This window comes from Ctenopharyngodon idella, chromosome 22 (genome assembly GCF_019924925.1).
Source record: "Ctenopharyngodon idella isolate HZGC_01 chromosome 22, HZGC01, whole genome shotgun sequence".
Taxonomy (NCBI): Eukaryota; Metazoa; Chordata; class Actinopteri; order Cypriniformes; family Xenocyprididae; genus Ctenopharyngodon; species Ctenopharyngodon idella.
Window position 1 is genome coordinate 2,898,722 of NC_067241.1, and position 21,457 is coordinate 2,920,178.

Below are 21,457 nucleotides of genomic sequence, written 5' to 3' on the forward strand. Positions count from 1 at the left end.
ATGCTGTTGTTGTTTCATTCAACCAATATCGATGTGGCGTTTTCGAGATGGCGAGAGCTTTGTGACAAACTTCGACTTGACAGAGATGCCGCTCTTGCGCATTATTAGACAAGGTAAGCAAATGTACATAAGACGAATCAATGTTATATAGTTCAACATGATGAAATGTTAGTATATCATCAGTATGATATTCTAATGTTGATGTAGCATACTGTTATTCTCATACAGCCAACAAACTAATAGAATAACATTACAACTTTCAACACACTGAAAACACAATTTTCAGCTCAAATGCAGTTTAGTATGATAGTGTAACATTAGACCAAGTGAAACAGTGTAGCGTTGCCTCACAATATTAATTCGTCAAATAAACTGACCTGTATGAGTAGTATTTCAGCACATGCGGGTAGTTTGGTAGAATGAAATGTCCTCATTCCTTTATATCCCCTGGGACTTGCGTGTGGCACTGATATCTGTCTCTCATTAGCAATCGCACCTGCGATTCTCGGCCACGCTCTGCTTCATAAACATGAATGCATTCACTCATCCATAAACATTATTTCCCTATAAACATTATTAGATCTATCAGCATGACAAGTTCCATAATTCAATATGTTTAATTAGCTCATATGTAAAGAGTTAGATAATGCTTTGTTAACAAATTAAATTAGGTCACGGAAAATCAGAAAATGACATTAAGTGCTTTAAACCAACCTTTATTGGACATTAATTACATTAGTATTAAGAGTTCCTTAAAATGTTCATAATTTACCAATATACTAACAATATAAATGTTACCAATACATTTAGTAAAATCCTTTATTTATCTCTCAGTTGTATCTTCAAAAATTTTTTTAGGAGTTTCACCAGCATAAAAATGGGCAATAACTTAATTGGTAGCACTTTACAACAATGTCCCATAAAATATTATAAACAAATACAACTTTTGATTTCAATAATGTATTAGTAAATGCTGAAATTAACATTAACTAAGATTAATCAATGTTTTGGCTGCACGCTATTTGGTAACACTGTTTTACAGTGTCATTGTTACATGTTACATGTTGTAACTGTAGTAATAACTAGAAATTATGCATAATTACATGCAACTAACACTAAACCAAACCCTCATCCTAACCCTAAACCTATAGTAAGTACATGCAGTTATTTACTATTACACGGTACTTAAATGTATAATTACACTGTAATACTGACACTTTAAAATAAAGTGTAACCCTTTATTTTTAAGGTGTCTGTGTTACAGTGTAATTATACATTTAAGTAGTAGGCCTAATAATATTTAACAACATTTACTTACTATAGGGATAAGATTAGGGTTTGGTTTAGGGTTAGTTGCATGTAATTATGCACAATTTATAGTAATTACTACAGTTACTACATGTAACTTGTAACAAGGACACTGTAAAATAAAATGTTAGTTAACTAAAGTTAACAAATGAAACCTTATAGTAAAGTGTTACCACAAATTTTTATAGGATCTTTATAAAGAAAAAGACACTAAAAATCTAGAGCATTGTCCCAATGCTAGTCCCATGTTAGTCTATGTATTCAGTATTTAGCTTAAAAAAAACATAAAATAGCACAGAACGATACATCAACTTCACTCTGTGTTGAGTAACATTAACCATCCTGCATTGCTTGCATGTTTTTAATTTCTTTTCACATCAGCCACGTGTTGTTGTAACGTGTGTTGCACCTCTATCTTGCGTCTCCTCCACTTGCTCTCTATCTCTAGTGAAAACAGGAGTTTGTAGAGGTTTGGCAGGGTCTGTGCCACAGAGGGACTCGCCGGTAAAAGAGAAGAAACGTGCCCATTCAGATTAGAGGAGGCCATGTGTCTCTCAGCAGACTCTCTGGGCCTACGGTGCTCATCGTGAACTTGTGCAGGTATGAAACTCATCAGACTCAGCATTCTTTGCATAAGACAAAAGATACTTCGTCAGTGGCAGTGTTAACAATTAACAGCAGAAAATGTTTTTTGTTGTGTACCTACATGTCTCCAAGGCATTTCCTCATACTGGACATAAAGATGTTGAGTATAAAGATCATAAATAGCTTGACACCATGCCAGAGCCAGTATGCCACAGTCATAGCATTAGTGGTCCATTTCTGATACCTGTGAAACAGCATATCCAAACATCAATGAGTGCTTATGAACAGCATCAAAATATTTCCTTTTAAATTTAGAACCTTTTAGGTAACTTTTTTAGATATGTGTTTAATGAAAATTGTTGATGCACCGAAATTAGTTTTATTCACCGAAAATGTTAATCTATTTAGTTGTATATAGACATTTAAATTGTGCATAAGGCAGTTTTTTTATATAAATGTTTCTTTCAACATACCTTCTGATGTTCCTTCATGTTTATTTTGTGCTGTAACTTGTAATAAAGAGGAAGAGATGATCGGTTTACTGCTGCTTGAACTGAAGCAGTGATCTGTCACGCCACAATAAAGATTGCCAAAGCGGTATTTATTGCTTGAATTTCTTAATAAAATTGACAGAATTTAAAAGCTGAGACTTTTTCATGTCTACAGAGCCCCTAAAGGGACATAAAGGAAAAAATATGTGATGTGAGGAAAAAAATATTTGTCAATGCTTTTGCGTTCTCTAGCAAATGTCTTGTGTTCCCCCGAGGAACTTTGCTTTAGCTCTCAAAGAACACAAAGGTTTATTTTTTAGATGGGTAGGTTATTGGATGGTAGGTGCACTACAATGTGTTTAGTGAAGTTTTGTTCATGCATCAATACAGAGCCCCTAAAGGTGATGGGGAAAAAAATATGAGATGGGAGGAAAAAATATATTTCAATGCTTTTGCATTCTCTTGCAAAAGTTTTGTGTTCCCCTGAGAAAATTTGCAAAACCTTTGCGTTCCCATTAAATTTTACATTATCACACAAAACTTTTGCTTTCCCCTGAGAAATTTTGCATTATCTTGCAAAAAATTTGCATTCCACTGAGAAACTTTGTGTTCTCTCACAAAAGTTCTGCGTTCCCCTGAGAGATTTTGTTTTCTCACAAAAGTTTTGTGTTCCCAGAGAAACTTTGCATTATCTCACAAAACTTTTGTATTCCACTGAGAAACTTTGCATTATCTCACAAAACTTTTGGGTTCCCCTGAGAAATTTTGCATTCTCTTACAAAAGTTTTGCATTCCCAGAGAAACTTTGCATTCTTTCACTAAACTTTTGTGTTCCCCTGAAAAATTTTGTTCTCACAAAAGTTTTGCATTCCTGGAGAAACTTTGTATTGTCTTGCAAAACTTTTGCATTCCCTGAGAAACTTTGCATTCTCTCACAAAACTTTTACGTTCCCCCTGAGAAATTTTGCATTCTCACAAAACTTTTACGTTCCCCCTGAGAAATTTTGCGTTCTCATAAAACTTTTGTTCCCCTGAGAAATGTTGCGTTGTTTCGCAAAACTTTTGCATTCCCCTGAGAAACTTTGCGTTCACTCACAAAAGTCTTGCATTCCCAGAGAAACTTTGCATTCTCTCGCAAAACTTTTACATTCCCTGAGAAACTTTGCATTCTCTCGCAAAAGTTTTGCGTTCCCCTGAGAAATTTTGCATTCTCTCGCAAAACTTTTACATTCCCTGAGAAACTTTGTATTCTCTCGCAAAACATTTGCATATCTGAGAAACTTTGCATTATCTCTCAAAACTTTTACATTCCCTGAGAAACTTTGCATTCTCTCGCATAAGTTTTACATTCCCTGAGAAACTGCATTCTCTCGCAAAACTTTTGCATATCTGAGAAACTTTGCATTCTCTCGCAAATCTTTTACATTCCCTGAGAAACTTTGCATTCTCTCACAAAACTTTTACGTTCCACTGAGAAATTTTGCGTTCACACAAAACTTTTGTGTTCCCCTGAGAAATGTTGCGTTGTTTCGCAAAACTTTTGCAAATGTCACTTTAGGGCCTCCGTATCATCAACAGCATAGACTAAAAAGATCTCATCGAAATGAAGACAGATTAAAAAACGAGAAATTGATATTGTCAACCCAGCTCTAACGTCCACACAGCTAAAATGATTACCTGTTGTAGTTTATTTACGTTGTGTGCCTAATATTCCAATATTTATTATAAATGGTTCATCAGTGTACATCATTTTTTTAATTCATGTGCCCTTGCTATCTTTAATTAAAATAACTTCCCTTCCATCTTACAGCGTGTTTGCTGGTGTGAGAGTAGGACACCCTGTCACTCACATGAGATTGACCAATAGCAAACCACAACCATCCAACCCATTCCTCACAGACAAAATCAAGTCCCACCCTACATTTTTTTTCTTGTTCAAGAAGCCGTTTCACTTGGATATATGTCACAATAGGGAAGAAAAGACTATCACAATTTTCGTTTCATGCTGAATTTTAACATCACTGTTTAGGTGATGATTCCAGCCCTCAAAAACTGTTTTAGGGAATATTTTCACAAAAAAATGTTTTGAACTAAACTACAATTAGTTAAGTTCAGTACCTTTCCCATAAGGCTGTGGCACTCCAGATTGGCAGTGTGAACAGGAAGAGCAGGTATGAGAGCGTCCGTTGAGATAAAGAGACATCCGGATTACTCAGAATCTCCAGCTGCCCCATGATATTACACAGCAGCACTAAAACAGAGAATAGCAAACTGTCTGTCTTCTGTCTCAAATCTGCTATAATCGGAAATGCAAACAGGACACTACAGTACCTTCCTGAACCTTTTCTGGTGAGTACTTATGTACTGTCTGCTCTTGATGGGATGGACTCACAGATGAACAAATCCCATTGATGGTCTTCTCCTCAGGATGTTCCGGGGAGTTCTGCTGCAATTCCTCTTCCTCAGCACCATCAGTCTGTGTCAGCATCCAGTGATCTGAGCTCAGTGAATCATCAGATGCACCAGACTCCTTTCTCCGTTCAGGGTACAATGGCAAGGCGTCTGTTGAGGTGTGACAGTTATGAATGACAGTGCTGGATAAAGCAAGGTTCATGGAGTTGTTTCAGCTTTTTAAGATTGATTTTGAAATCACAAAGGATCCAATTTGTCCGATTAGTCTTTCGAAAGAGGACAAAAGATTTACATCCATCTCTAAAATTTTATGCAGAACCTGATTTCACCAACATGTTCCGAGACCATCAAAGATGTTGATCCAGAAACAACATTCCAATCAACCAATCAGATTTGAGGGACAAGTTTACTGTTCATGTCAAGTTTAGGCTTACAACCAGGGTCAGGTGCCTCTACATCAGTGTTATTCACCTATCATTTCCCTCTGACTTTAGGGATAACTTATAGGTAGAGTTAGGTTTAGAGGTAGGGATAGGGTTAGAACTAAATTTTCACACTGGAATGTTGTTCCAGAATCAACAAATTATATTGACCCAGGAACCTAAGGTTTTAAAAGCTGTGCATATGTTGACATTGCATTTATTACTGTCTTACTAAATGTAAAAAAAGTAAATTTACACTTTACATATTTCTATGAATACTTCAACATGAACTTCCGCTAAATAATATATTCACAGTAAAACTCACTGCTCTGCTGCAGAAAGTATACGGTATCTTGGTATCCACTGTAGAAAGCCTTCTTCAAAACCTGACAATTAGCAATACATGAAGTTAAAGGAACGTAAAAATGAAGTTAAAAGTACCTGTGTTGGGACATAGTTACAGAACTCACCCTCCAGTCTCGAGGGAACATAGCATCTACCAGTCTGATGAAGTTGGTGAGGGAGCACTGGAAGGAGAGCTGCTGGATGATGGCATCACAGAGGATGGTGGAGGTATCAGAGGGACAGATGTCCATGTTTCCAGCAAACGGGGAGATGGTGAGGGTGGGAGAGGAATCCTCGAAGGGCTGGATGTTTGTGAAACCTCCATCCATATAGTGCTGGGAAAGTATAGATGTGTTATATTTATAGCTTGTTTTAAGTGGCATGTTGGTTTAGTGTATTTCTGTAGTTCTTAGGCATGTTGTCACAGAGTGCTTACAGTACAAACACTTTTACTCACCTCGCCTTTATACTGTGGTGGAATCACGCCAGAGTATACAGGAACAAAACAGCTACACAAAAGAGCCTTATAGAGGGCGGAAAGAAACCACTTAAAGCAAAAAAGAAACTGAACCTGACAGATTTTAATAATACAAACTTTAAAATCAAAAGAAAGTCCCTCACACTATCAGAGCTTACAAAATTATCAAAATATTTTATTTATCGACAAACTTTACCATGGTCAAAAAAAGTTAGCTTATGTTATTTCATTTAGGATTTAAAGGTGCAGTAAGTGATTTGTAAGAATCTTTGTTGAACATGTGTCCTAAAGTTCTTGTCTGATCATAACCAGTGATATTCTCTGAGCTTTTCTCGTTTGTAATGTCTCTCAGCCATCTCTCTTTCTACAGTCTTTCTTTAAATCTCCCTCTTGCTTGCTCTCTCTTTCTCCTTCCCCATCATGAGTGGACACGTCCCCTACTGCTGATTGTCTCTCTCTCACCTCCCCCATCATGAGTGGACATGCCCCCTATTGCTGATTGGCTCTCTCTCTCCTCCCCCATCATAAGTGGATGCCCTCTACTGCTGGTTGGCTCACTCTCTCCTCCCCATCATGAGTGGATGCCCTCTACTGCTGGTTGGCTCACTCTCTCCTCCCCATCATGAGTGGACGCCCTCTACTGCTGGTTGGCTCACTAGGCTTGTTTGACTTCATGCGGCGCCACAAAGATCGGCTGACGCCTGACAAAAGCAATGCATTCTGGTTAGAAAATTTGTCCGACTTTTGATCGGCGCTGCAGTCGCCTTACGGTCACGTGTGCCAACAAAGTACCGCAAGAGCAAAACAAGACCAGCCGCCTAGGTCAGGCGCAGCAGTTGCTCAAAATCGGCTGCGAAAGCCTTGATGACGATACACTTTATTCTCATTGGTCAGATTCTGTGATGACAAGGACGACGTTACGTGTTTTTTCTTAGACAAGCTCCTGTATTTAACCAATCTTGATATTGAATATCTGATATTCAAACAAAACACACAAAATATTAACAAAAATTAAGATTATGCTATCTAGTAAATATATATTCTTATTTCAATCCCATCCACTTCTTCGGCTACAATCAACGCAAAAATCACGTGGTCTGCCATGAATGACATTCAGCACACTACGGAAAGCACGAAGTGTCCGACCTGATGGCCGTCTCTGTACTCCACAGTTAATTTTAGACTAGTGTAGTTTATCTCGAACAAGCCTACTCTCTCCTCCCCCATCATGAGTGGGCACGCCCCCTACTGCTGATTGGCTCACTCTTTCCTTCCCCATCATGAGTGGACACACCCCTACTGCTGATTGGCTCACTCTCTCTCCTCCCCCATCATGAGTGGACACGCCCCCTACTGCTGATTGGCTCACTCTTTCTTTCTTCATCATGAGTGGACACGCCCCTTACTGCTGATTAGCTCACTTTCTCCTCTCCCATCATAAGTGGACACGCCCCCTACTGCTGACTGGCTTCAAGTGTGTTGTGCTGCTCAGTCCAATCCACTTTCAACAGAGTTTCTCAGAAAAGCTTACTGCACATTTAACCTTTATTACAAAGTTGGGAGATGTGATGATTATTTAGTTTTTCCTCTTCTTGAGAAGAGTTGTGTTTGTTTTACTTTGGTAGAATTTTCCAACAAAAGCTGATTTATAGATATGGGATGTGCAACAACATCTGCTTTCTACAGTTTTGATGCTTTTGAATCCAAACTAATATATTTTATCTCATTGTTGGTTAAAAAATTAACATGATTGACAGCTGCTACACAAGTATTATAACAATGATTTTACATGTTTGAGGTGTGTTTTAATTTGATATACAGTAGATTAATATTATATTTATTTATTCTTGTTTATTGTGTTACCCACATTCAATATTAGGCTACAATTTCCCAAGTAATAAATGTGCGTTGACGTTTACTGTTATTGGGCGAATTTTCGCAGGGGGCGAAATCCAGTAATTTCAGGAATCCAATTTCATGTGAAGGTGAAAGATTTCCCCACACAGATTTCGCAATGCATTGTGCACACAAATACGCTGCGTTGACCAACAGAAAGCTGCTTGATTTGAAAGTGACTTCTGTATGAGCTGTGTTTCATCCATCGCTACACTGCTGACAGTAGACTATGGACTTTCTTGCCAGTGAAATTTCACACCTTAAGGCTATTGTTAGTTTATCATTTGCTTTTGATGCATATATACGTTTCCTATAGCCTACCTCAAGGTAGAACTGTAGCAGTTTGTGAGTTAAGGAAAATGCGGGGGGGAAAAAATGCTCCTTTGACTCGTCTACTGCCTTGTGGTTTGGGCGTATTGGTGGTGAATATGTATGTATTTGTACAGTCTCATTTTTGTATCTGCTTATGCCTCACCAAGGTTTAGGTTAAGGGGCGGACTTTTTCCTAAAAATTAGTACAAATATAGTACGAATTCATACGGAATCGTCAACTATTAAAATAGTTACATTTTCTCATTAGATTGGGTTGCAACAGCTGTAATTGAGCGGAATATTTTCATAAATTTTAAACATTTTTAACTAATATGGCAAAAAAAAAAATCATAATGCTTACTTTTACAAGGTCATCATTGGAATTAAATTCTGACACCAAAACATTTTTTCCATCAGACATGCGAGTCATGGAAACATGCAGGCGGCCGGTGGCCAGAGTGTGGGCATTATCAGGCAGACAGCGCTGCAGTGTGACCTCCAGCCACCTGAAAATATCCACTGTGGGATTGAGAAGACCGAGCGGATGTTGTTTGGTAAATCTCGCGAATTCCAAAAGCTGGTCTCGCACACGTCCTGTGAGGAAAAAAATGTGGGTTTAATGACTTATTTAACAGCTAATTTTAAGTCCTGATTATTTTATCCAAGTGACTTACAGCCAGTGTTGGGTAAGTTAAAAGTAATTAATTATAGCTCCTAATTACTAATTAATCTTCAACCTCGACCAGTTAAACAATACAAGAATATTATACACAATAAACATTATACACAAGGATATTATGCACAATAAATCCTGGACCAGCCTGGTCTTTTTTGGATGGGCTTTGAACCTACAACCTTTACAAGTACAACACTAATCCTCTAGTCAATAAATGAAAGTGAATATGAATAGAAAGATCTCTGATTACCTAGATTGGACCCACACACAACTGCTGCAGCCACGAGAGAGCCAGCAGATGCGCCGTAGACTCTTGGTGCTCTTTGCAGGATCCAGGCTGCATTATCCAAAAGACTCTGCGCAGCACCGAGTTGATAAGTTGCTAGAAAGCCAGAACCACAGAACGATACAGAGAGGTTCTCATTTTTAGACAGAATGCATAACGGTGATGACATGACTGGAAATATCCCCTAGTTGGATGGTATCAGATCTTCAGCTCTGTAACTCTAACTCAAGTCGAGGACAATCAGAGCAACACATTAAAACAGACGGTCACGGTGTTGTTAAAAACAAAAAAAAATAAGAAAACCCGCAAAAGTTCCTCCTTCCCCTCTAGGATTCCATGAATGATCTCAAATCAATTCCTCACTTCATGATGTCTGAATTAGGCCTATTATATGTGTGTCTGCCACAACTTTCACAGGGCATCAGAGGTAAATGTCTACATTATTGTCGTCTTCAGAGCAATACAAATTCCTTGACATTTAGTAAATGTCTTAAAATGAGCATATGACTAGATTACCATAGAGATGAGCGAAACCAGGCATGGATTACAAGCACATCCACCAGGAGGAAGAATTGACCCTAGAAGAACTGAATCAATACAACTGAAACAAAAAGTTATATCTTCCTCTTCCAAAACTTAGACTTCTTATGTAGATACCATCATTTTAAATGTACCTACCATTCACACAGCTATTGATTGCCATGAGCAATAAACCAGTGATGTCACTTCCCCTGAACTGAACTGAGGTTCTCAACCTTTTTGACTCAAAGGCCCCTTATTGGCCCCAACAATATTCAAAGGCCCAATGACTTTTCCAGTTGTTCACAATTTTGATAATGATTTTTAAGAATATTTTTTACTCAAACTTTCTACCTGATCAAATATTTTAGAGAAAAATCTGTTTATCTCAAGATTATAAGATTTTATTAATTTACATGACTTTTCCAGGTCTACAAATCACACTGTGAAAATTAGGCTATAAAGGTTTTTCCAAGACATTGGGAATCCCAGTTCTTCAAAGAAATTAAAATGCAACCCGGATTCTGGAAATGTTGGAACGTTTTTTAAATTTGAATAAAATGAAACTAAAAGACTTTCAAATCACATGAGCCAATATTTTATTCACAATAGAACATAGATAACATACCAAACGTTTAAATTTATTTTTACAATTTTTAATTTAGTTTTACAATTTTATGCACAAAATGAGCTCATTTCAAATTTGATGCCAAAATAGTTGGTTCAGGGGCATGTTTACCATGGTGTCGCATCTCCTCTTCTTTTTTAAAACAGTTTGAAGACGTCTGGGCATCGAGGTTATGAGTTTCTGGAGTTTTGGTGTTGGAATTTGGTCCCATTCTTGCCTGATATAGGTTTCCAGCTGCTGAAGAGTTTGTGGTCATCTTTGACGTATTTTTTGTTTAATGATGTGCCAAATGTTCTCTATAGGTGAAAGATCTGGACTGCAGGCAGGCCAATTCAGCACCCGGACTCTTCTACGATGAAGCCATGCTGTTGTAATAGCTGCAGTATGTGGTTTTGCATTGTCCTGCTGAAATACACAAGGCCTTCTCCGAAATAGACGTCATCTGGAGGGGAGCATATGTTGCTCTAAAACCTTTATATACCTTTTAGCATTCATATTGCCTTCCAAAACATGCAAGCTGCCCATACCATATGCACCTCCATACTATCAGAGATGCTGGCTTTTGATCTGAACGCTGATAACACGCTATTTTGCATGATAGAGCTTTAGTTGACATCTGCAGATGGCACAGCGGATTGTGTTTACCAACAGTGGTTTCTGGACGTATTCCTGGGCCCATTTAGTAATGTCATTGACACAATCATGCCGATGAGTGATGCAGTGTCATCTAAGGGCCTGAAGACCACGGGCATCCAATAAAGGTCTTCGGCCTTGTCCTTTATGCACAGGGATTTCTCCAGTTTCTCTGAATCTTTTGATGATGTTATGCACTGTAGATGATGCGATTTGCAAAGCCTTTGCAATTTGACGTTGAGGGACATTGTTTTTAAAGTATCCCACAATCTTTTTACGCACTCTTTTACAGATTGGAGAGCCTCTGCCCATCTTTACTTCTGAGAGAATCTGCCTCTCTAAGACATCCCTTTTATAGCTAATCATGTTACAGACCTGATATAAATTAACTTAATTAGTTGCTAGATGTTCTCCCAGCTGAATCTTTTCAAAATTTCTTGCTTTTTCAGCCATTTGTTGTCCCCGTGCCAACTTTTTTGAGACCTGTAGCAGGCATCAAATTTGAAATGAGCTCATTTAGTGGATAAAAGTGAAACATTTCTCTGTTTAAACATTTATGTTATCTATGTTCTATTGTGAATAAAATATTGGCTCATGTGATTTGAAAGTCTTTTAGTTTTCATTTTATTCAAAGTTAAAAAATGTCCCAACATTTCCAGAATTCGGGTTGTAAGAAATATATTGATCTTTAGTTGGTTGGGCTTATTTTAAGTCATCTTGAGGACCCCTGGTTTAGAGCACTGCTTTAGATGGTATTTCATTTCATTGACCCATTCATCAACATTTTTCAAATTATTTTATAATTGTTGTACTTGATTTTATGAGACAAAATGAAATATTTATTTATAAACAACAACAAAAAATATATATATATTTACCAACTTTAGTTTTGACTGCAAAAAGCCTTAAAAATCAAATCAAATGTCATAAAATACAAACTTTCCCTTATGCATTCATATTCTATTTTAACTTAAAATATATAAAAAAGTTAATGCGCATCTATAGTAGTCAACATTTGAAGTGGATCAAAACCTTTCATCAAAGTTCTAAAACCTTCTTCTTAGGACAACTTAGTTATTAGGACAACTTTGATGAACTTTTTTGATCCACTTCAAATGTTGACTACTGTAATTTGTCAATTACTTTTATACATGTATTAGGCAATTATTGAAAACAGATTTCAGTGTACATATTAATAATGTTACTTGATTAATGCAGTACAGTCCAAAAATATGTAAAAATATGTTAAAAAAAAAAAAAAAAAAAAAATCATTGCACAATTTTACAACCTGAGAGAGCATTTCATATCAACTCCAAACAACAAGACTATGAGAATTAAATCATAATTGATGTGTTGATTAATTAGTGTTGTTTAGCTTTCAACACATACTCACAGCAAACAACTGCATAAGCTACCCTGAGTCAAATGTAAACTTCAACAGAGCATCTCCTAAAATATTCCAATGGTTCTTCGACAGGATATAAACAATCTCTGGACCTGTAGACGGCAGTCCTTATCTCACATCATACTGTATTGGACGTTCAGCTCTGGGGTTTCCCATTCTAAAAGGTCAGGTTAATTGGTTACTAAGGCTGACCCTGGGTCAGGATGTAGAAGTGATTGTCATGGGATTGGGGATATGCTGAAGTTGTGATCAGAGCTGGGACTCGGGGTAGTAGGGGTCGATACAGGTGATACTTCCAGAGCGTCTTCTCTGTAGTCAGGGGACGCAGGACTATCGGGAGACTCTGAAGGTTCTGCGCGCTCTGATCTGCCTTGCATTATTTCCTCAGGGGTCTTCAGGAACCTGCAGCAGAACAAGAGACAGTTTAAAGACATTCATTGAGCAACATATTGGCCAGAATGCAGAATCTGATTTCACCAAGTGCAATATGATCCTGGATCAACATCTTTGTTGATTCTGGAACAATATTCCAATCAACCAGTCAGAATTGAGGGACAAGTTTACAGTTTGTGTCAGGTTAAGGCTTACAACCAGGGTTAGGTGCTTCTACATCAGTGTTATTCACCTATCATTTCCTTCTGATTTTAGGGATAAGTAATGGGTAGGGTATGGGTAGGTTTAGGTGTAGGGATATGGTTAGGACTTAATTTTAAGACAGGAATGTGTGTTCCAGGATCAACAAAATATGTTGACCCAGGAACACGTCTAACTAGCAAAATCAAGATGTGCGACCAGGACAGTATTTTCCTTTTTGAGATCATCATGCACAGTTTATCAGTTCAAAAATCTACTGACTTTTTGTCAGTGAATAAAAATTCTGTTTTCAAATATTTGAGTGAATTTCTAATACATTTTGTGTAAATTTTTTTACTTGAATTTTTTTTAATTCACAAAGTTTGGGGACATTTACTCATTCTTATTTTGTACTATTTCCCACATAGAATAACAGTAAAGTGATTAAAGAATGAAATGACAGATATAGAAGTATGGGAATTATTATCAACACATCATTATTAATCAACACATCAAAATAAGTGTACTTCTTTAAAGCATGATAATAGATTATTATAACATGATTCATTAAATGTACTTTAAATTAAAACTTTAAATTTGACATGATTACAAAGTGCACTTTTTTAAAAGTGTACTTAAGTGTGTTAAGAGTCATTAAAGTGTACTCTCATTATTAAAGATTACAAGGGAACATGATTTTTTTTTAATGATGATGTGCATCAATAAATCAATTATAATAAACAGAAATATTCCATAAAATATAAGAATTGTAAATTTTTTAATTCATGGTGACTTTAAAAATATACTTGAAGTACACTACAAATGCACATTCAATACAATTAGTCTTTGTTGCAGAGGGTGTGTCTCATTTGCCATCATTAAATGGAATTATATAGGAATTTTATCAGCATCACCATCAACTAACAACTGAAAACCCATACAAGTCAACTCCGACATTTATAATGACCAAGTACAAACAAATACAAATGTCTTCAAATGACTCCACTTACCGAAAGAGCAGCCTCTGCCCAGTCTCTTTCTTGATAATGTTGAGCTTGTAGTAATGACGTAATGCTCTAGACATTTTCTCATATGTCATATTGGCCCTGTTCTGCAGTAACAAACAAACAGACCTGATTATTATCAATAACACTCAAACAAAGCAGAAGTTAGCGGGTCTCTCCTGTTACAGCACCTTGTGGTTGCCCCAGAGTCGTGCCAGTCCATTGGGATCCACCACTCTGAAGATCATGGCATCTGAATCCTCCCAGCGTATGAAGGCCTCATACCTACTGTCTGACAGCAGGTGGTACACATAGTCCCATAAGAGTTTGCAGTCTAATGAAAAGACGGAATGGTCAAAAGCATGTTACTTTATGGTTTTTGCAATACAGTCATTTTTTATTCTTTTTTTTTTTTTCATTTCCAGGGATTGGAAATTATTACATTTTGATATATCAGCCATAGTTAATGTCTGCAACAATATGTAATCTTTGCACCTGCAATCTTTCCATTGGCCTCAGTGGTGTGTGTGGTGTTTGCAGGTCTTTCAGGTTTATTGGACAGGTTGAGAGGCTCATCTGTACAGTTAGCATCAACAGGTTGTCTGGTTTTGTCTGGAGATGTCTGTTGCATTTTTTCCTTAGGAGAATTTTGAGGAAGCTCTGCAAAATGAAAGTGAAAGTGAAGTGACGTGTAGCCAAGTATGGTTTTCCATACCCAGAATTTGTGCTCTGCATTTCACCCATCCAAGTGTGCACACACAGCATTGAGTAATGAACACACACACACACACACACCACGAACACACACCCATAGCAGTGGGCAGTCATTTTTGCTGCGGTGCCGGGGGAGTGATTGGGGGTTAAGTGTCTTGCTCAAGGGCACCTCAGTTGTGGGTAATGAGAGTGGAAGAGAGTGCTGTTCATTCACTCCTCCCACCTACATACCTACATTTCCTGTTGGTACTGATATATGAACCCGCAACCTTCTTGTTACAACCTTCTTGTTACAACTGGCCCTAAAACTGTCCCAAAATATGGAGAAACAGTGAGCTATGAAAGCTAAATGGTCAAAGTGAAATTTTTATCAAAGTAAACACAAACTCATTCATATCTTATATCAGTGGTTCTCAACCAGAGGGCCTGGGACACACTTGAAGGCCACAAGATGGACAAGCTTTGGTGGGTCTAGAGATGGGCGATATACTGGTAGACACAATTAACCGGTAGAAAATTGTCAACCAGTAGAGATTTCTCTATCGCGGTTACGCTTTCTATCGCGTTGCTGTGTTGCACAGTCACGAAAGCTGAAGATTTTTAAGCATTGCGGTTTAAAAATAAGTAATTTTAAACCACTGAAACGCAATAAGCAGCGAGAGAGATCTCATTTCGCTATATGCGCCTGCTGTGCGAGAGACTGTTTCTGAGCCTGTCTGGGAGATGCGCACACATGAAGCCGTTGCTCATACAGCGTGTGAGTACTGAACTGAGTTCTTTTTGCTGCCTTATTGGGCTTGAACGGTTAAATACTAGTGCTGTCAAATTGATTAATCGCATCTAACAAAAAAGTTTGTGTTTACATAATATATGTGTGCATGTATATATATTATTATATTTATTTATTTATAAAACAGTTAGTTCCAGTCCTTGATTCTGATTGGTCAATAATGTATCACTGCAACACCCTTAGCAACATAAATAATCAATTATAGTTCAATGTATTATGTATTTAAGCAAAATGAACTGTTTATTATTTATGTAATGAATTACGAGTGACCCCTGCTGGCGTTATGTTGCGTCATTCACCTTTGGGCCACACCCTTCCCGCTGTCAAAGAGTCTTCTCATAAGGGAGATGTGTTGATGTGTGCGGGTGTCTGTGTGGAAGCCCACAGTGCGGAAAGATGATGTATGTGTGAGAGGAAATATCATATATGGTATTAAGAAAATAAATGACACAGCGGATGAGAACAGTTCCTAGTCTCAGTTTTTATTTGAGCTCCACAAGATGAGGCATGTTGCACCTATAGATTCTCTTGCCATTTACCATCACTGTCAGGAACTATTTTTAAAAAGTAACATATTAATATATACATTTTTAGTTTTAATACTTGTGGTAATCAAGTACCTTATTACTTACATATATATATATATATATATATATATATATATATACACACACACACACATACACATATATTATGTAAAAACAAAGTTTTATGTTAGATACGATTAATCAATTTATGTTAGATTTGATTAAAACACTGACCAGTTTGCATGGCTTGTGGATGCTCCGGGCAAGCAGACGAGGGTTTCCCCTCCTGGCTCTGATCTGTGCTGCATCCAGCTGTTAACACCCGAGAATTTGGATTCACAGGACAAACAGGAACACTTCTGTTAGAGGCAACACAAGGACCTGCAAGACCATTTATCAAGTGCTATTTACAGCTGTAATTGCAAAGCAAATTAACATTTTATTTATAACATTACAGGGTCAAGTCTAAAACAAAAAGGCAAATATGAAAAGAAAAAAATGTGTAGAATTGTTTGAATGGAGTTAAGCCTGATTTAGCCACACCTATTGGCAACAGCTCTAGTTTTGCAACCAGGAAATTCCCTCCTGCATAAAGGAATGGGTGTTATATAACCCCATGTTTTACAAATGAATCAGTGTTTCCAATCAATTAGAAAGTACTTGCCATAAAATACAGAACTGATATACAATGTTCACCAAGTCTGATATATAGTATGCTTCCCTTTACAAGGACTCAGAAGCATATTTGAGCAAAAACAGTGGCTCAGTTCCTTTAAGCCACTTCATTTATTCTCTGGCACTTGTTCAAGTAGGAAGTTAGACATTTATCAATACGACTATAATAGGAGTATTACAGAAGAACAGACTGAACAAGGAACAGTCCTCCCAGCTTGTTACTTTACCTTACCTTGAAACCCAAACAACCAAATAAATCATAAGATAGATAGATATAGACAGACAGACAGATAGATAGATAGATAGATAGATAGATAGATCACCTGTTGTCCCATGCACGTCGAGCATCTGTTGTGACTGCGTGTTGGAGTTGGACAGCGGACTGAAGATTGCACATCTCCTTTGCTGCTTCACATGTTGAAGGAGTTCATACAGAACATCACCTGTTCACAGCAGTTGCCATCCACAGTTATCATAAACGGTATGGACAAAACTGATAACTATAACCTAATAATTTTAGTATCACACACCAGAGCTGGGACAGCGGAGACGGAAGTCCTCCTTGGTGAGAAGACAAAGTGCCTTTCCGTTCATCTCAAATCTTTGGTGGTCCGCACGTCGCAAAGAATATTCCCTCTGAGCCCAGCGTAGCCAGAGATTCACATCCTCTTTATCCCACAAAGAAGGATTGATCCCTGTACATTACAACCATAAAATAAAGGGCATTTACTCTTGCATCTACCCTTGTGTCATGCCAAATCTGTATGATTTTTTTTTTTTTTTTGTGGGAAACATTTTGTGCACAATGTCCAGTAATGAAAGCAGATAGTGTGAAGGGGCTCCAAATTTCCAAAAAAAAAACACATAAAAAACACCATATAAACATGTAAAAAGTTGTCTTTTACTATATTCCATGTCCAGTTTGTATTAGGAACAGACCAAAATTGATATCATAATTTGATGAAAATTCCTTCTGTTTGTCGCAGCTTGTAAAGGTGTATATTTAAACCTGATGTGATGTATCTGGAGACGCAAGGTTTGAATATTTGCAAGTTTGAATGTGATTTGAGAGTAAATTGAGTGAATATTTTCAGTCTATTCCTCTCACAAAACTTTTGTATGGCTTTAGGTATGGAAGTTTGTTTTCGCCACTGACTGAATAAAAATAAAAAAGGCAATTGCGACTTTTTATACTTTTTTCAGAATTGTGTGAGAATTGCGCAATTGCGAGTTATAAAGTCAGAATTGCGAGTTACAAAGTCAGAATTGAGTGATATAAAGTCAAAATGAGTGATATAAAATCAGAATTGAGAGATATAGTCAGAATTGCACATCATAAAGTCAGAATTGCGAGATATAAAGTCAGAATTGTGAGTTATAAAGTCAGAATTGCGAGTTATAAAGTCAGAATTGCGAGATATAAAGTCAGAATTGAACGTTGTAAAGTCAGAATTGCGAGATAGTCAGAATTGCACATCATAAAGTCAGAATTGCATGTTGTAAAGTCAGAATTGCGAGATATAAAGTCAGAATTGTGAGTTATAAAGTCAGAAATGCGAGTTATAAAGTCAGAATTGCGTGATATAAAGACAGAATTGCGAGATATAAAGTCAGAATTGCGGGATATAAAGTCAGAATTGCGAGTTATAAAATCAGAATTGCGAGTTGTAAAGTCAGAATTGCGTGATATAAAGTCAGAATTGCAAGTTATAAAGTCAGAATTGCGAGATATAAAGTCAGAATTGCAAGTTATAAAGTCAGAATTGCGTGATATAAAGTCAGAATTGCAGTTATAAAGTCAGAATTGCGAGATATAAAGTCAGAATTGCGAGATATAAAGTCAGAATTGTGACATATAGTCACAATTGCAAGTTATAAAGTCACAATTGCAAATTATAAAGTCAGAATTGCCTGATATAAAGTCAGAATTGTGAGATATAAAGTTAGAATTGTGATTTCTTTTTTTCCCCTCAAAATTGGACTTGATAACTCGCAATCGAAAAGAAGTCAGAATTGCGAGGATAAAGTCTATATCTCACAATTCTGACTATATAACTCGCAATTGCAACTTTATATCACGCAATTCTGACTTTTTAACACGCAATTGCAACTTATATCATACAATTATGACTTTATAACTCGCAAATGCGACTTCATATCATGCAATTCCGAGAAAAGAAAAGTCATAATTGCTAGATGTATACTCGCAATTGTAAGAAAAAAAGTCAGAATTGTAACATAAAAAGTTGCAATTATCCTTTTTTTAAATTATTATTCATGGTGGAAACAAGCTTCCATACTTTAGACTACAAGATAAATATATGAAAACAGATGTTTTATGGTACTGTCATGGTGCTTTTTGACCTTTTGAAGCCCACTGGCTACTGTGTGGAAATATATGCATCTAAACAATTATTGTGTTCTATGGAAGATTTAATGTTTAAAACAGCATGATGTTGAGTACATTTTTTCTTTAATGCACCTAAAACATGTTTAGGTGTTGTGGTCTATGCTTTTAATGTAGGCTAATCACAGCAGTGGAGGTTTTATGTGGGAACATACGTAGTCTTCCAGGTAGCTTGCACAGTTCATCAGGCATAGCCTCATACATGGAGGGAGGTCCATTTTGAGGGTTGGGCAGAACGGACGCGCAAACTTGGGATTTGTTTCCACTACAACTCTGCTGAAGCTTGCAAGGGAAAGCAGAAAGAAACATTTTAAAAAAATAAAATAAAGGGAATTAAGTCTTTATTTAAGCCTTTAATTCCCTTTCATGTTTACCTTTTAGGAATGTATAATAATGCATTTATATGAATGAATCAAGACAGAAACTAGATAGTGACTCATATTTTGTTGAATGAAAACAGATCTCAATACACAGCAAAAGTGAAAGTAAATTTGAGGCACACAGTTTTTATTTTCAGTTTTAGACTGTCACCTAAATTGTTAATAAAATAGATTTGCATCACAATTCTACAATAATATTTTACTTTCATATTATGACATTTGAGAAGGTTTGCAGAGTAACAAAACAGCTAGTTTAATTTAACATTTGCTCAAAGTGAGCAGTTTCAAGTGATTTTTGCGTGATTCAATTACTTTCCTTTGTTGTTTATTGAGGCACAAATAAAACATTGATTACTCATTCAAATTCATTAACAGTAGGTCTACAATACACTTATATTTTCGTGAGTAAGTGCTGTGTCTACTGAAGCTCTTACCTTTATTAAAGGTGGCGGTGAGGAGGCGTCACTCATGTTCTTGAACCTTCAAGACTTGACAGACTCTTCTAATTATATCAATAACTGATTAAAATATCAACAGCTGGTCGATATATACACCGAAGAAAGCATTTGAGTCGCGTGACGTCGTAGTCTCGCACAGCAGAGTTTGTCTTTTTCTTATGCGAATCGCCTGCAATATTAAGAATCCTTCCGGGAAATGAAAACGAAAGAGACGAAATAGAGCGGATCTGCCAGGGGCTGTGTGTGCACTTAAATCTCACAAACACTGTGGGGAAAAGAACGGCCCTGTTTGTGTATGACTCTCGAATAGCCCGTGGTGTTTCCTGAAAGCACAGAAAGATTATTAAAGTGGAATGTGTGAGAAATATGCACAGTGGTTAAACTTTAAACCTGAAAAAGAGCTAAACTTTAAAACAACAATGCAAACTGTAACAAAATGATGCTCCGAGAACCAAAAAAGTCTCTGCGTTCATGTTTAAGTTTTCTACTTTTATTTTTGTTTATCATTGTGTTTATCAATTTCTGTCAGCAATTTTCTGTTGAGGTGCGCTACTTGTAATTGAGCGCCCTAGAAATGTGAGGAAAACGTTCATTCAACTATTAGCCTACATTTTATTAAAAATATGAATTAGACTTCAGCGTCTTCTGGGATAGACTCTATCATCCCCTGCTAAGTAGTTTAGAAGATGGATGGATTTCAGCATCTTAATAATAGGCTAAAGTGACCATTAAAAAATAATAAAATTATGAAATGAAAGAAAATATAAATTAAATAACTATAATGGTCTAAGTAATTGATCAGTGTAGCCTGGGGTTTGTCAGTTGATGTTATAAAATGGCCCAGGTAAGTTTGAAGTTCATAGCCTTCTCTCAGTTTCAGTATTTTAGTATTAGTAGGCCTAGTATTTTATTAACTCTCATGTATATATTCAAATGCAACCACAGACCCAAAATACAAAACACTTTTGTGTTGTATGTCAGAGCTCTTCAACTCTTGTCCTAAAGTGCCAGTGTCTTGCTGAAAGCTAAATATCTGGATAAGTTCTGTGCCAAATTTTAGGTTGATATCTCAAAAAAAGAACTTTCAGTAAGAGTGTTTGTGTACAGTACCAAACTTTTTTACTAGATGATATCCAGACTCCACCAGTGACCATATAAGGACTCTTCGAATTCCATATATGGTTTGAGTGATCTGAACCATATTTTTCCATACTTTTCAAAATATATATGAAGTAGACATCATATTCAGAAGAAGTTTGGGCAGTAATGTTAATATTTGATTTGAATTCAATCACTAAAACACATATAATAAACATACGGAAAGAATCAGAATGTGTGTTATAGTTTGGCACCACATCGCAAATGAATAATCTATCACTATCTATTGGTCTGTCATTTCTTTTGAAAATTAGTCACCAAATATGAAAACTAAAGCTTTCAAACGATATATAGTTTGTCAAGATTACTTTAGGTTTAGACTAAGATATTATGGTTGTAAATGTATAATGGTAAATGTCCCACAGGTGGGGGGA

General features: G+C 36.7%; 2 protein-coding genes across 3 annotated transcripts; both read right to left on the minus strand.

Annotated features, from left to right (window-relative positions):
• Positions 1-1,375: 1,375 nt before the first annotated feature.
• pnpla1 (patatin-like phospholipase domain containing 1) lies at positions 1,376-9,825 on the minus strand. The gene is made up of 9 exons (XM_051880185.1): positions 9,176-9,825; positions 8,611-8,843; positions 6,021-6,086; positions 5,689-5,898; positions 5,544-5,604; positions 4,716-4,946; positions 4,503-4,635; positions 2,015-2,137; positions 1,376-1,934 (listed from the first exon to the last, which is right to left on the minus strand). The coding sequence occupies exons 1-9, from the start codon at positions 9,378-9,380 to the stop codon at positions 1,670-1,672; spliced, it is 1,527 nt and encodes a 508-aa protein (XP_051736145.1). The 5' UTR covers positions 9,381-9,825; the 3' UTR covers positions 1,376-1,669.
• A 1,982-nt stretch (positions 9,826-11,807) lies between these two features.
• etv7 (ETS variant transcription factor 7) lies at positions 11,808-20,159 on the minus strand. 2 transcript variants are annotated; one of them, XM_051880885.1, is made up of 9 exons: positions 19,902-20,159; positions 19,243-19,369; positions 17,211-17,375; positions 17,004-17,123; positions 16,240-16,317; positions 14,470-14,634; positions 14,166-14,308; positions 13,981-14,081; positions 11,808-12,799 (listed from the first exon to the last, which is right to left on the minus strand). In XM_051880885.1, the coding sequence occupies exons 1-9, from the start codon at positions 19,935-19,937 to the stop codon at positions 12,616-12,618; spliced, it is 1,119 nt and encodes a 372-aa protein (XP_051736845.1). In that variant the 5' UTR covers positions 19,938-20,159; the 3' UTR covers positions 11,808-12,615. The 2 variants fall into 2 exon arrangements, with proteins under 2 accessions (XP_051736845.1, XP_051736844.1); XM_051880884.1 differs by having other exon boundaries at positions 16,240-16,386.
• Positions 20,160-21,457: the final 1,298 nt, after the last annotated feature.

Excerpts from the sequence above, each read along its gene's own strand:
- pnpla1 (XM_051880185.1), bottom strand. The coding sequence starts at position 9,380 with ATGTCATCACCGTTATGCATTCTGTCTAAAAATGAGAACCTCTCTGTA. Across the intron at positions 5,899-6,020 it reads CACCACAGTATAAAGGCGAG|CACTATATGGATGGAGGTTT; the intron begins GTGAGTAAAAGT and ends ATACTTTCCCAG. Across the intron at positions 4,947-5,543 it reads ATACTTTCTGCAGCAGAGCA|ACGCCTTGCCATTGTACCCT; the intron begins GTGAGTTTTACT and ends ACACCTCAACAG.
- etv7 (XM_051880884.1), bottom strand. The coding sequence starts at position 19,937 with ATGAGTGACGCCTCCTCACCGCCACCTTTAATAAAG. Across the intron at positions 16,387-17,003 it reads CGACGTGCATGGGACAACAG|GTCCTTGTGTTGCCTCTAAC; the intron begins GTGATCTATCTA and ends ATGGTCTTGCAG. Across the intron at positions 14,635-16,239 it reads TCCACAAGCCATGCAAACTG|AGCTTCCTCAAAATTCTCCT; the intron begins GTCAGTGTTTTA and ends TTCATTTTGCAG.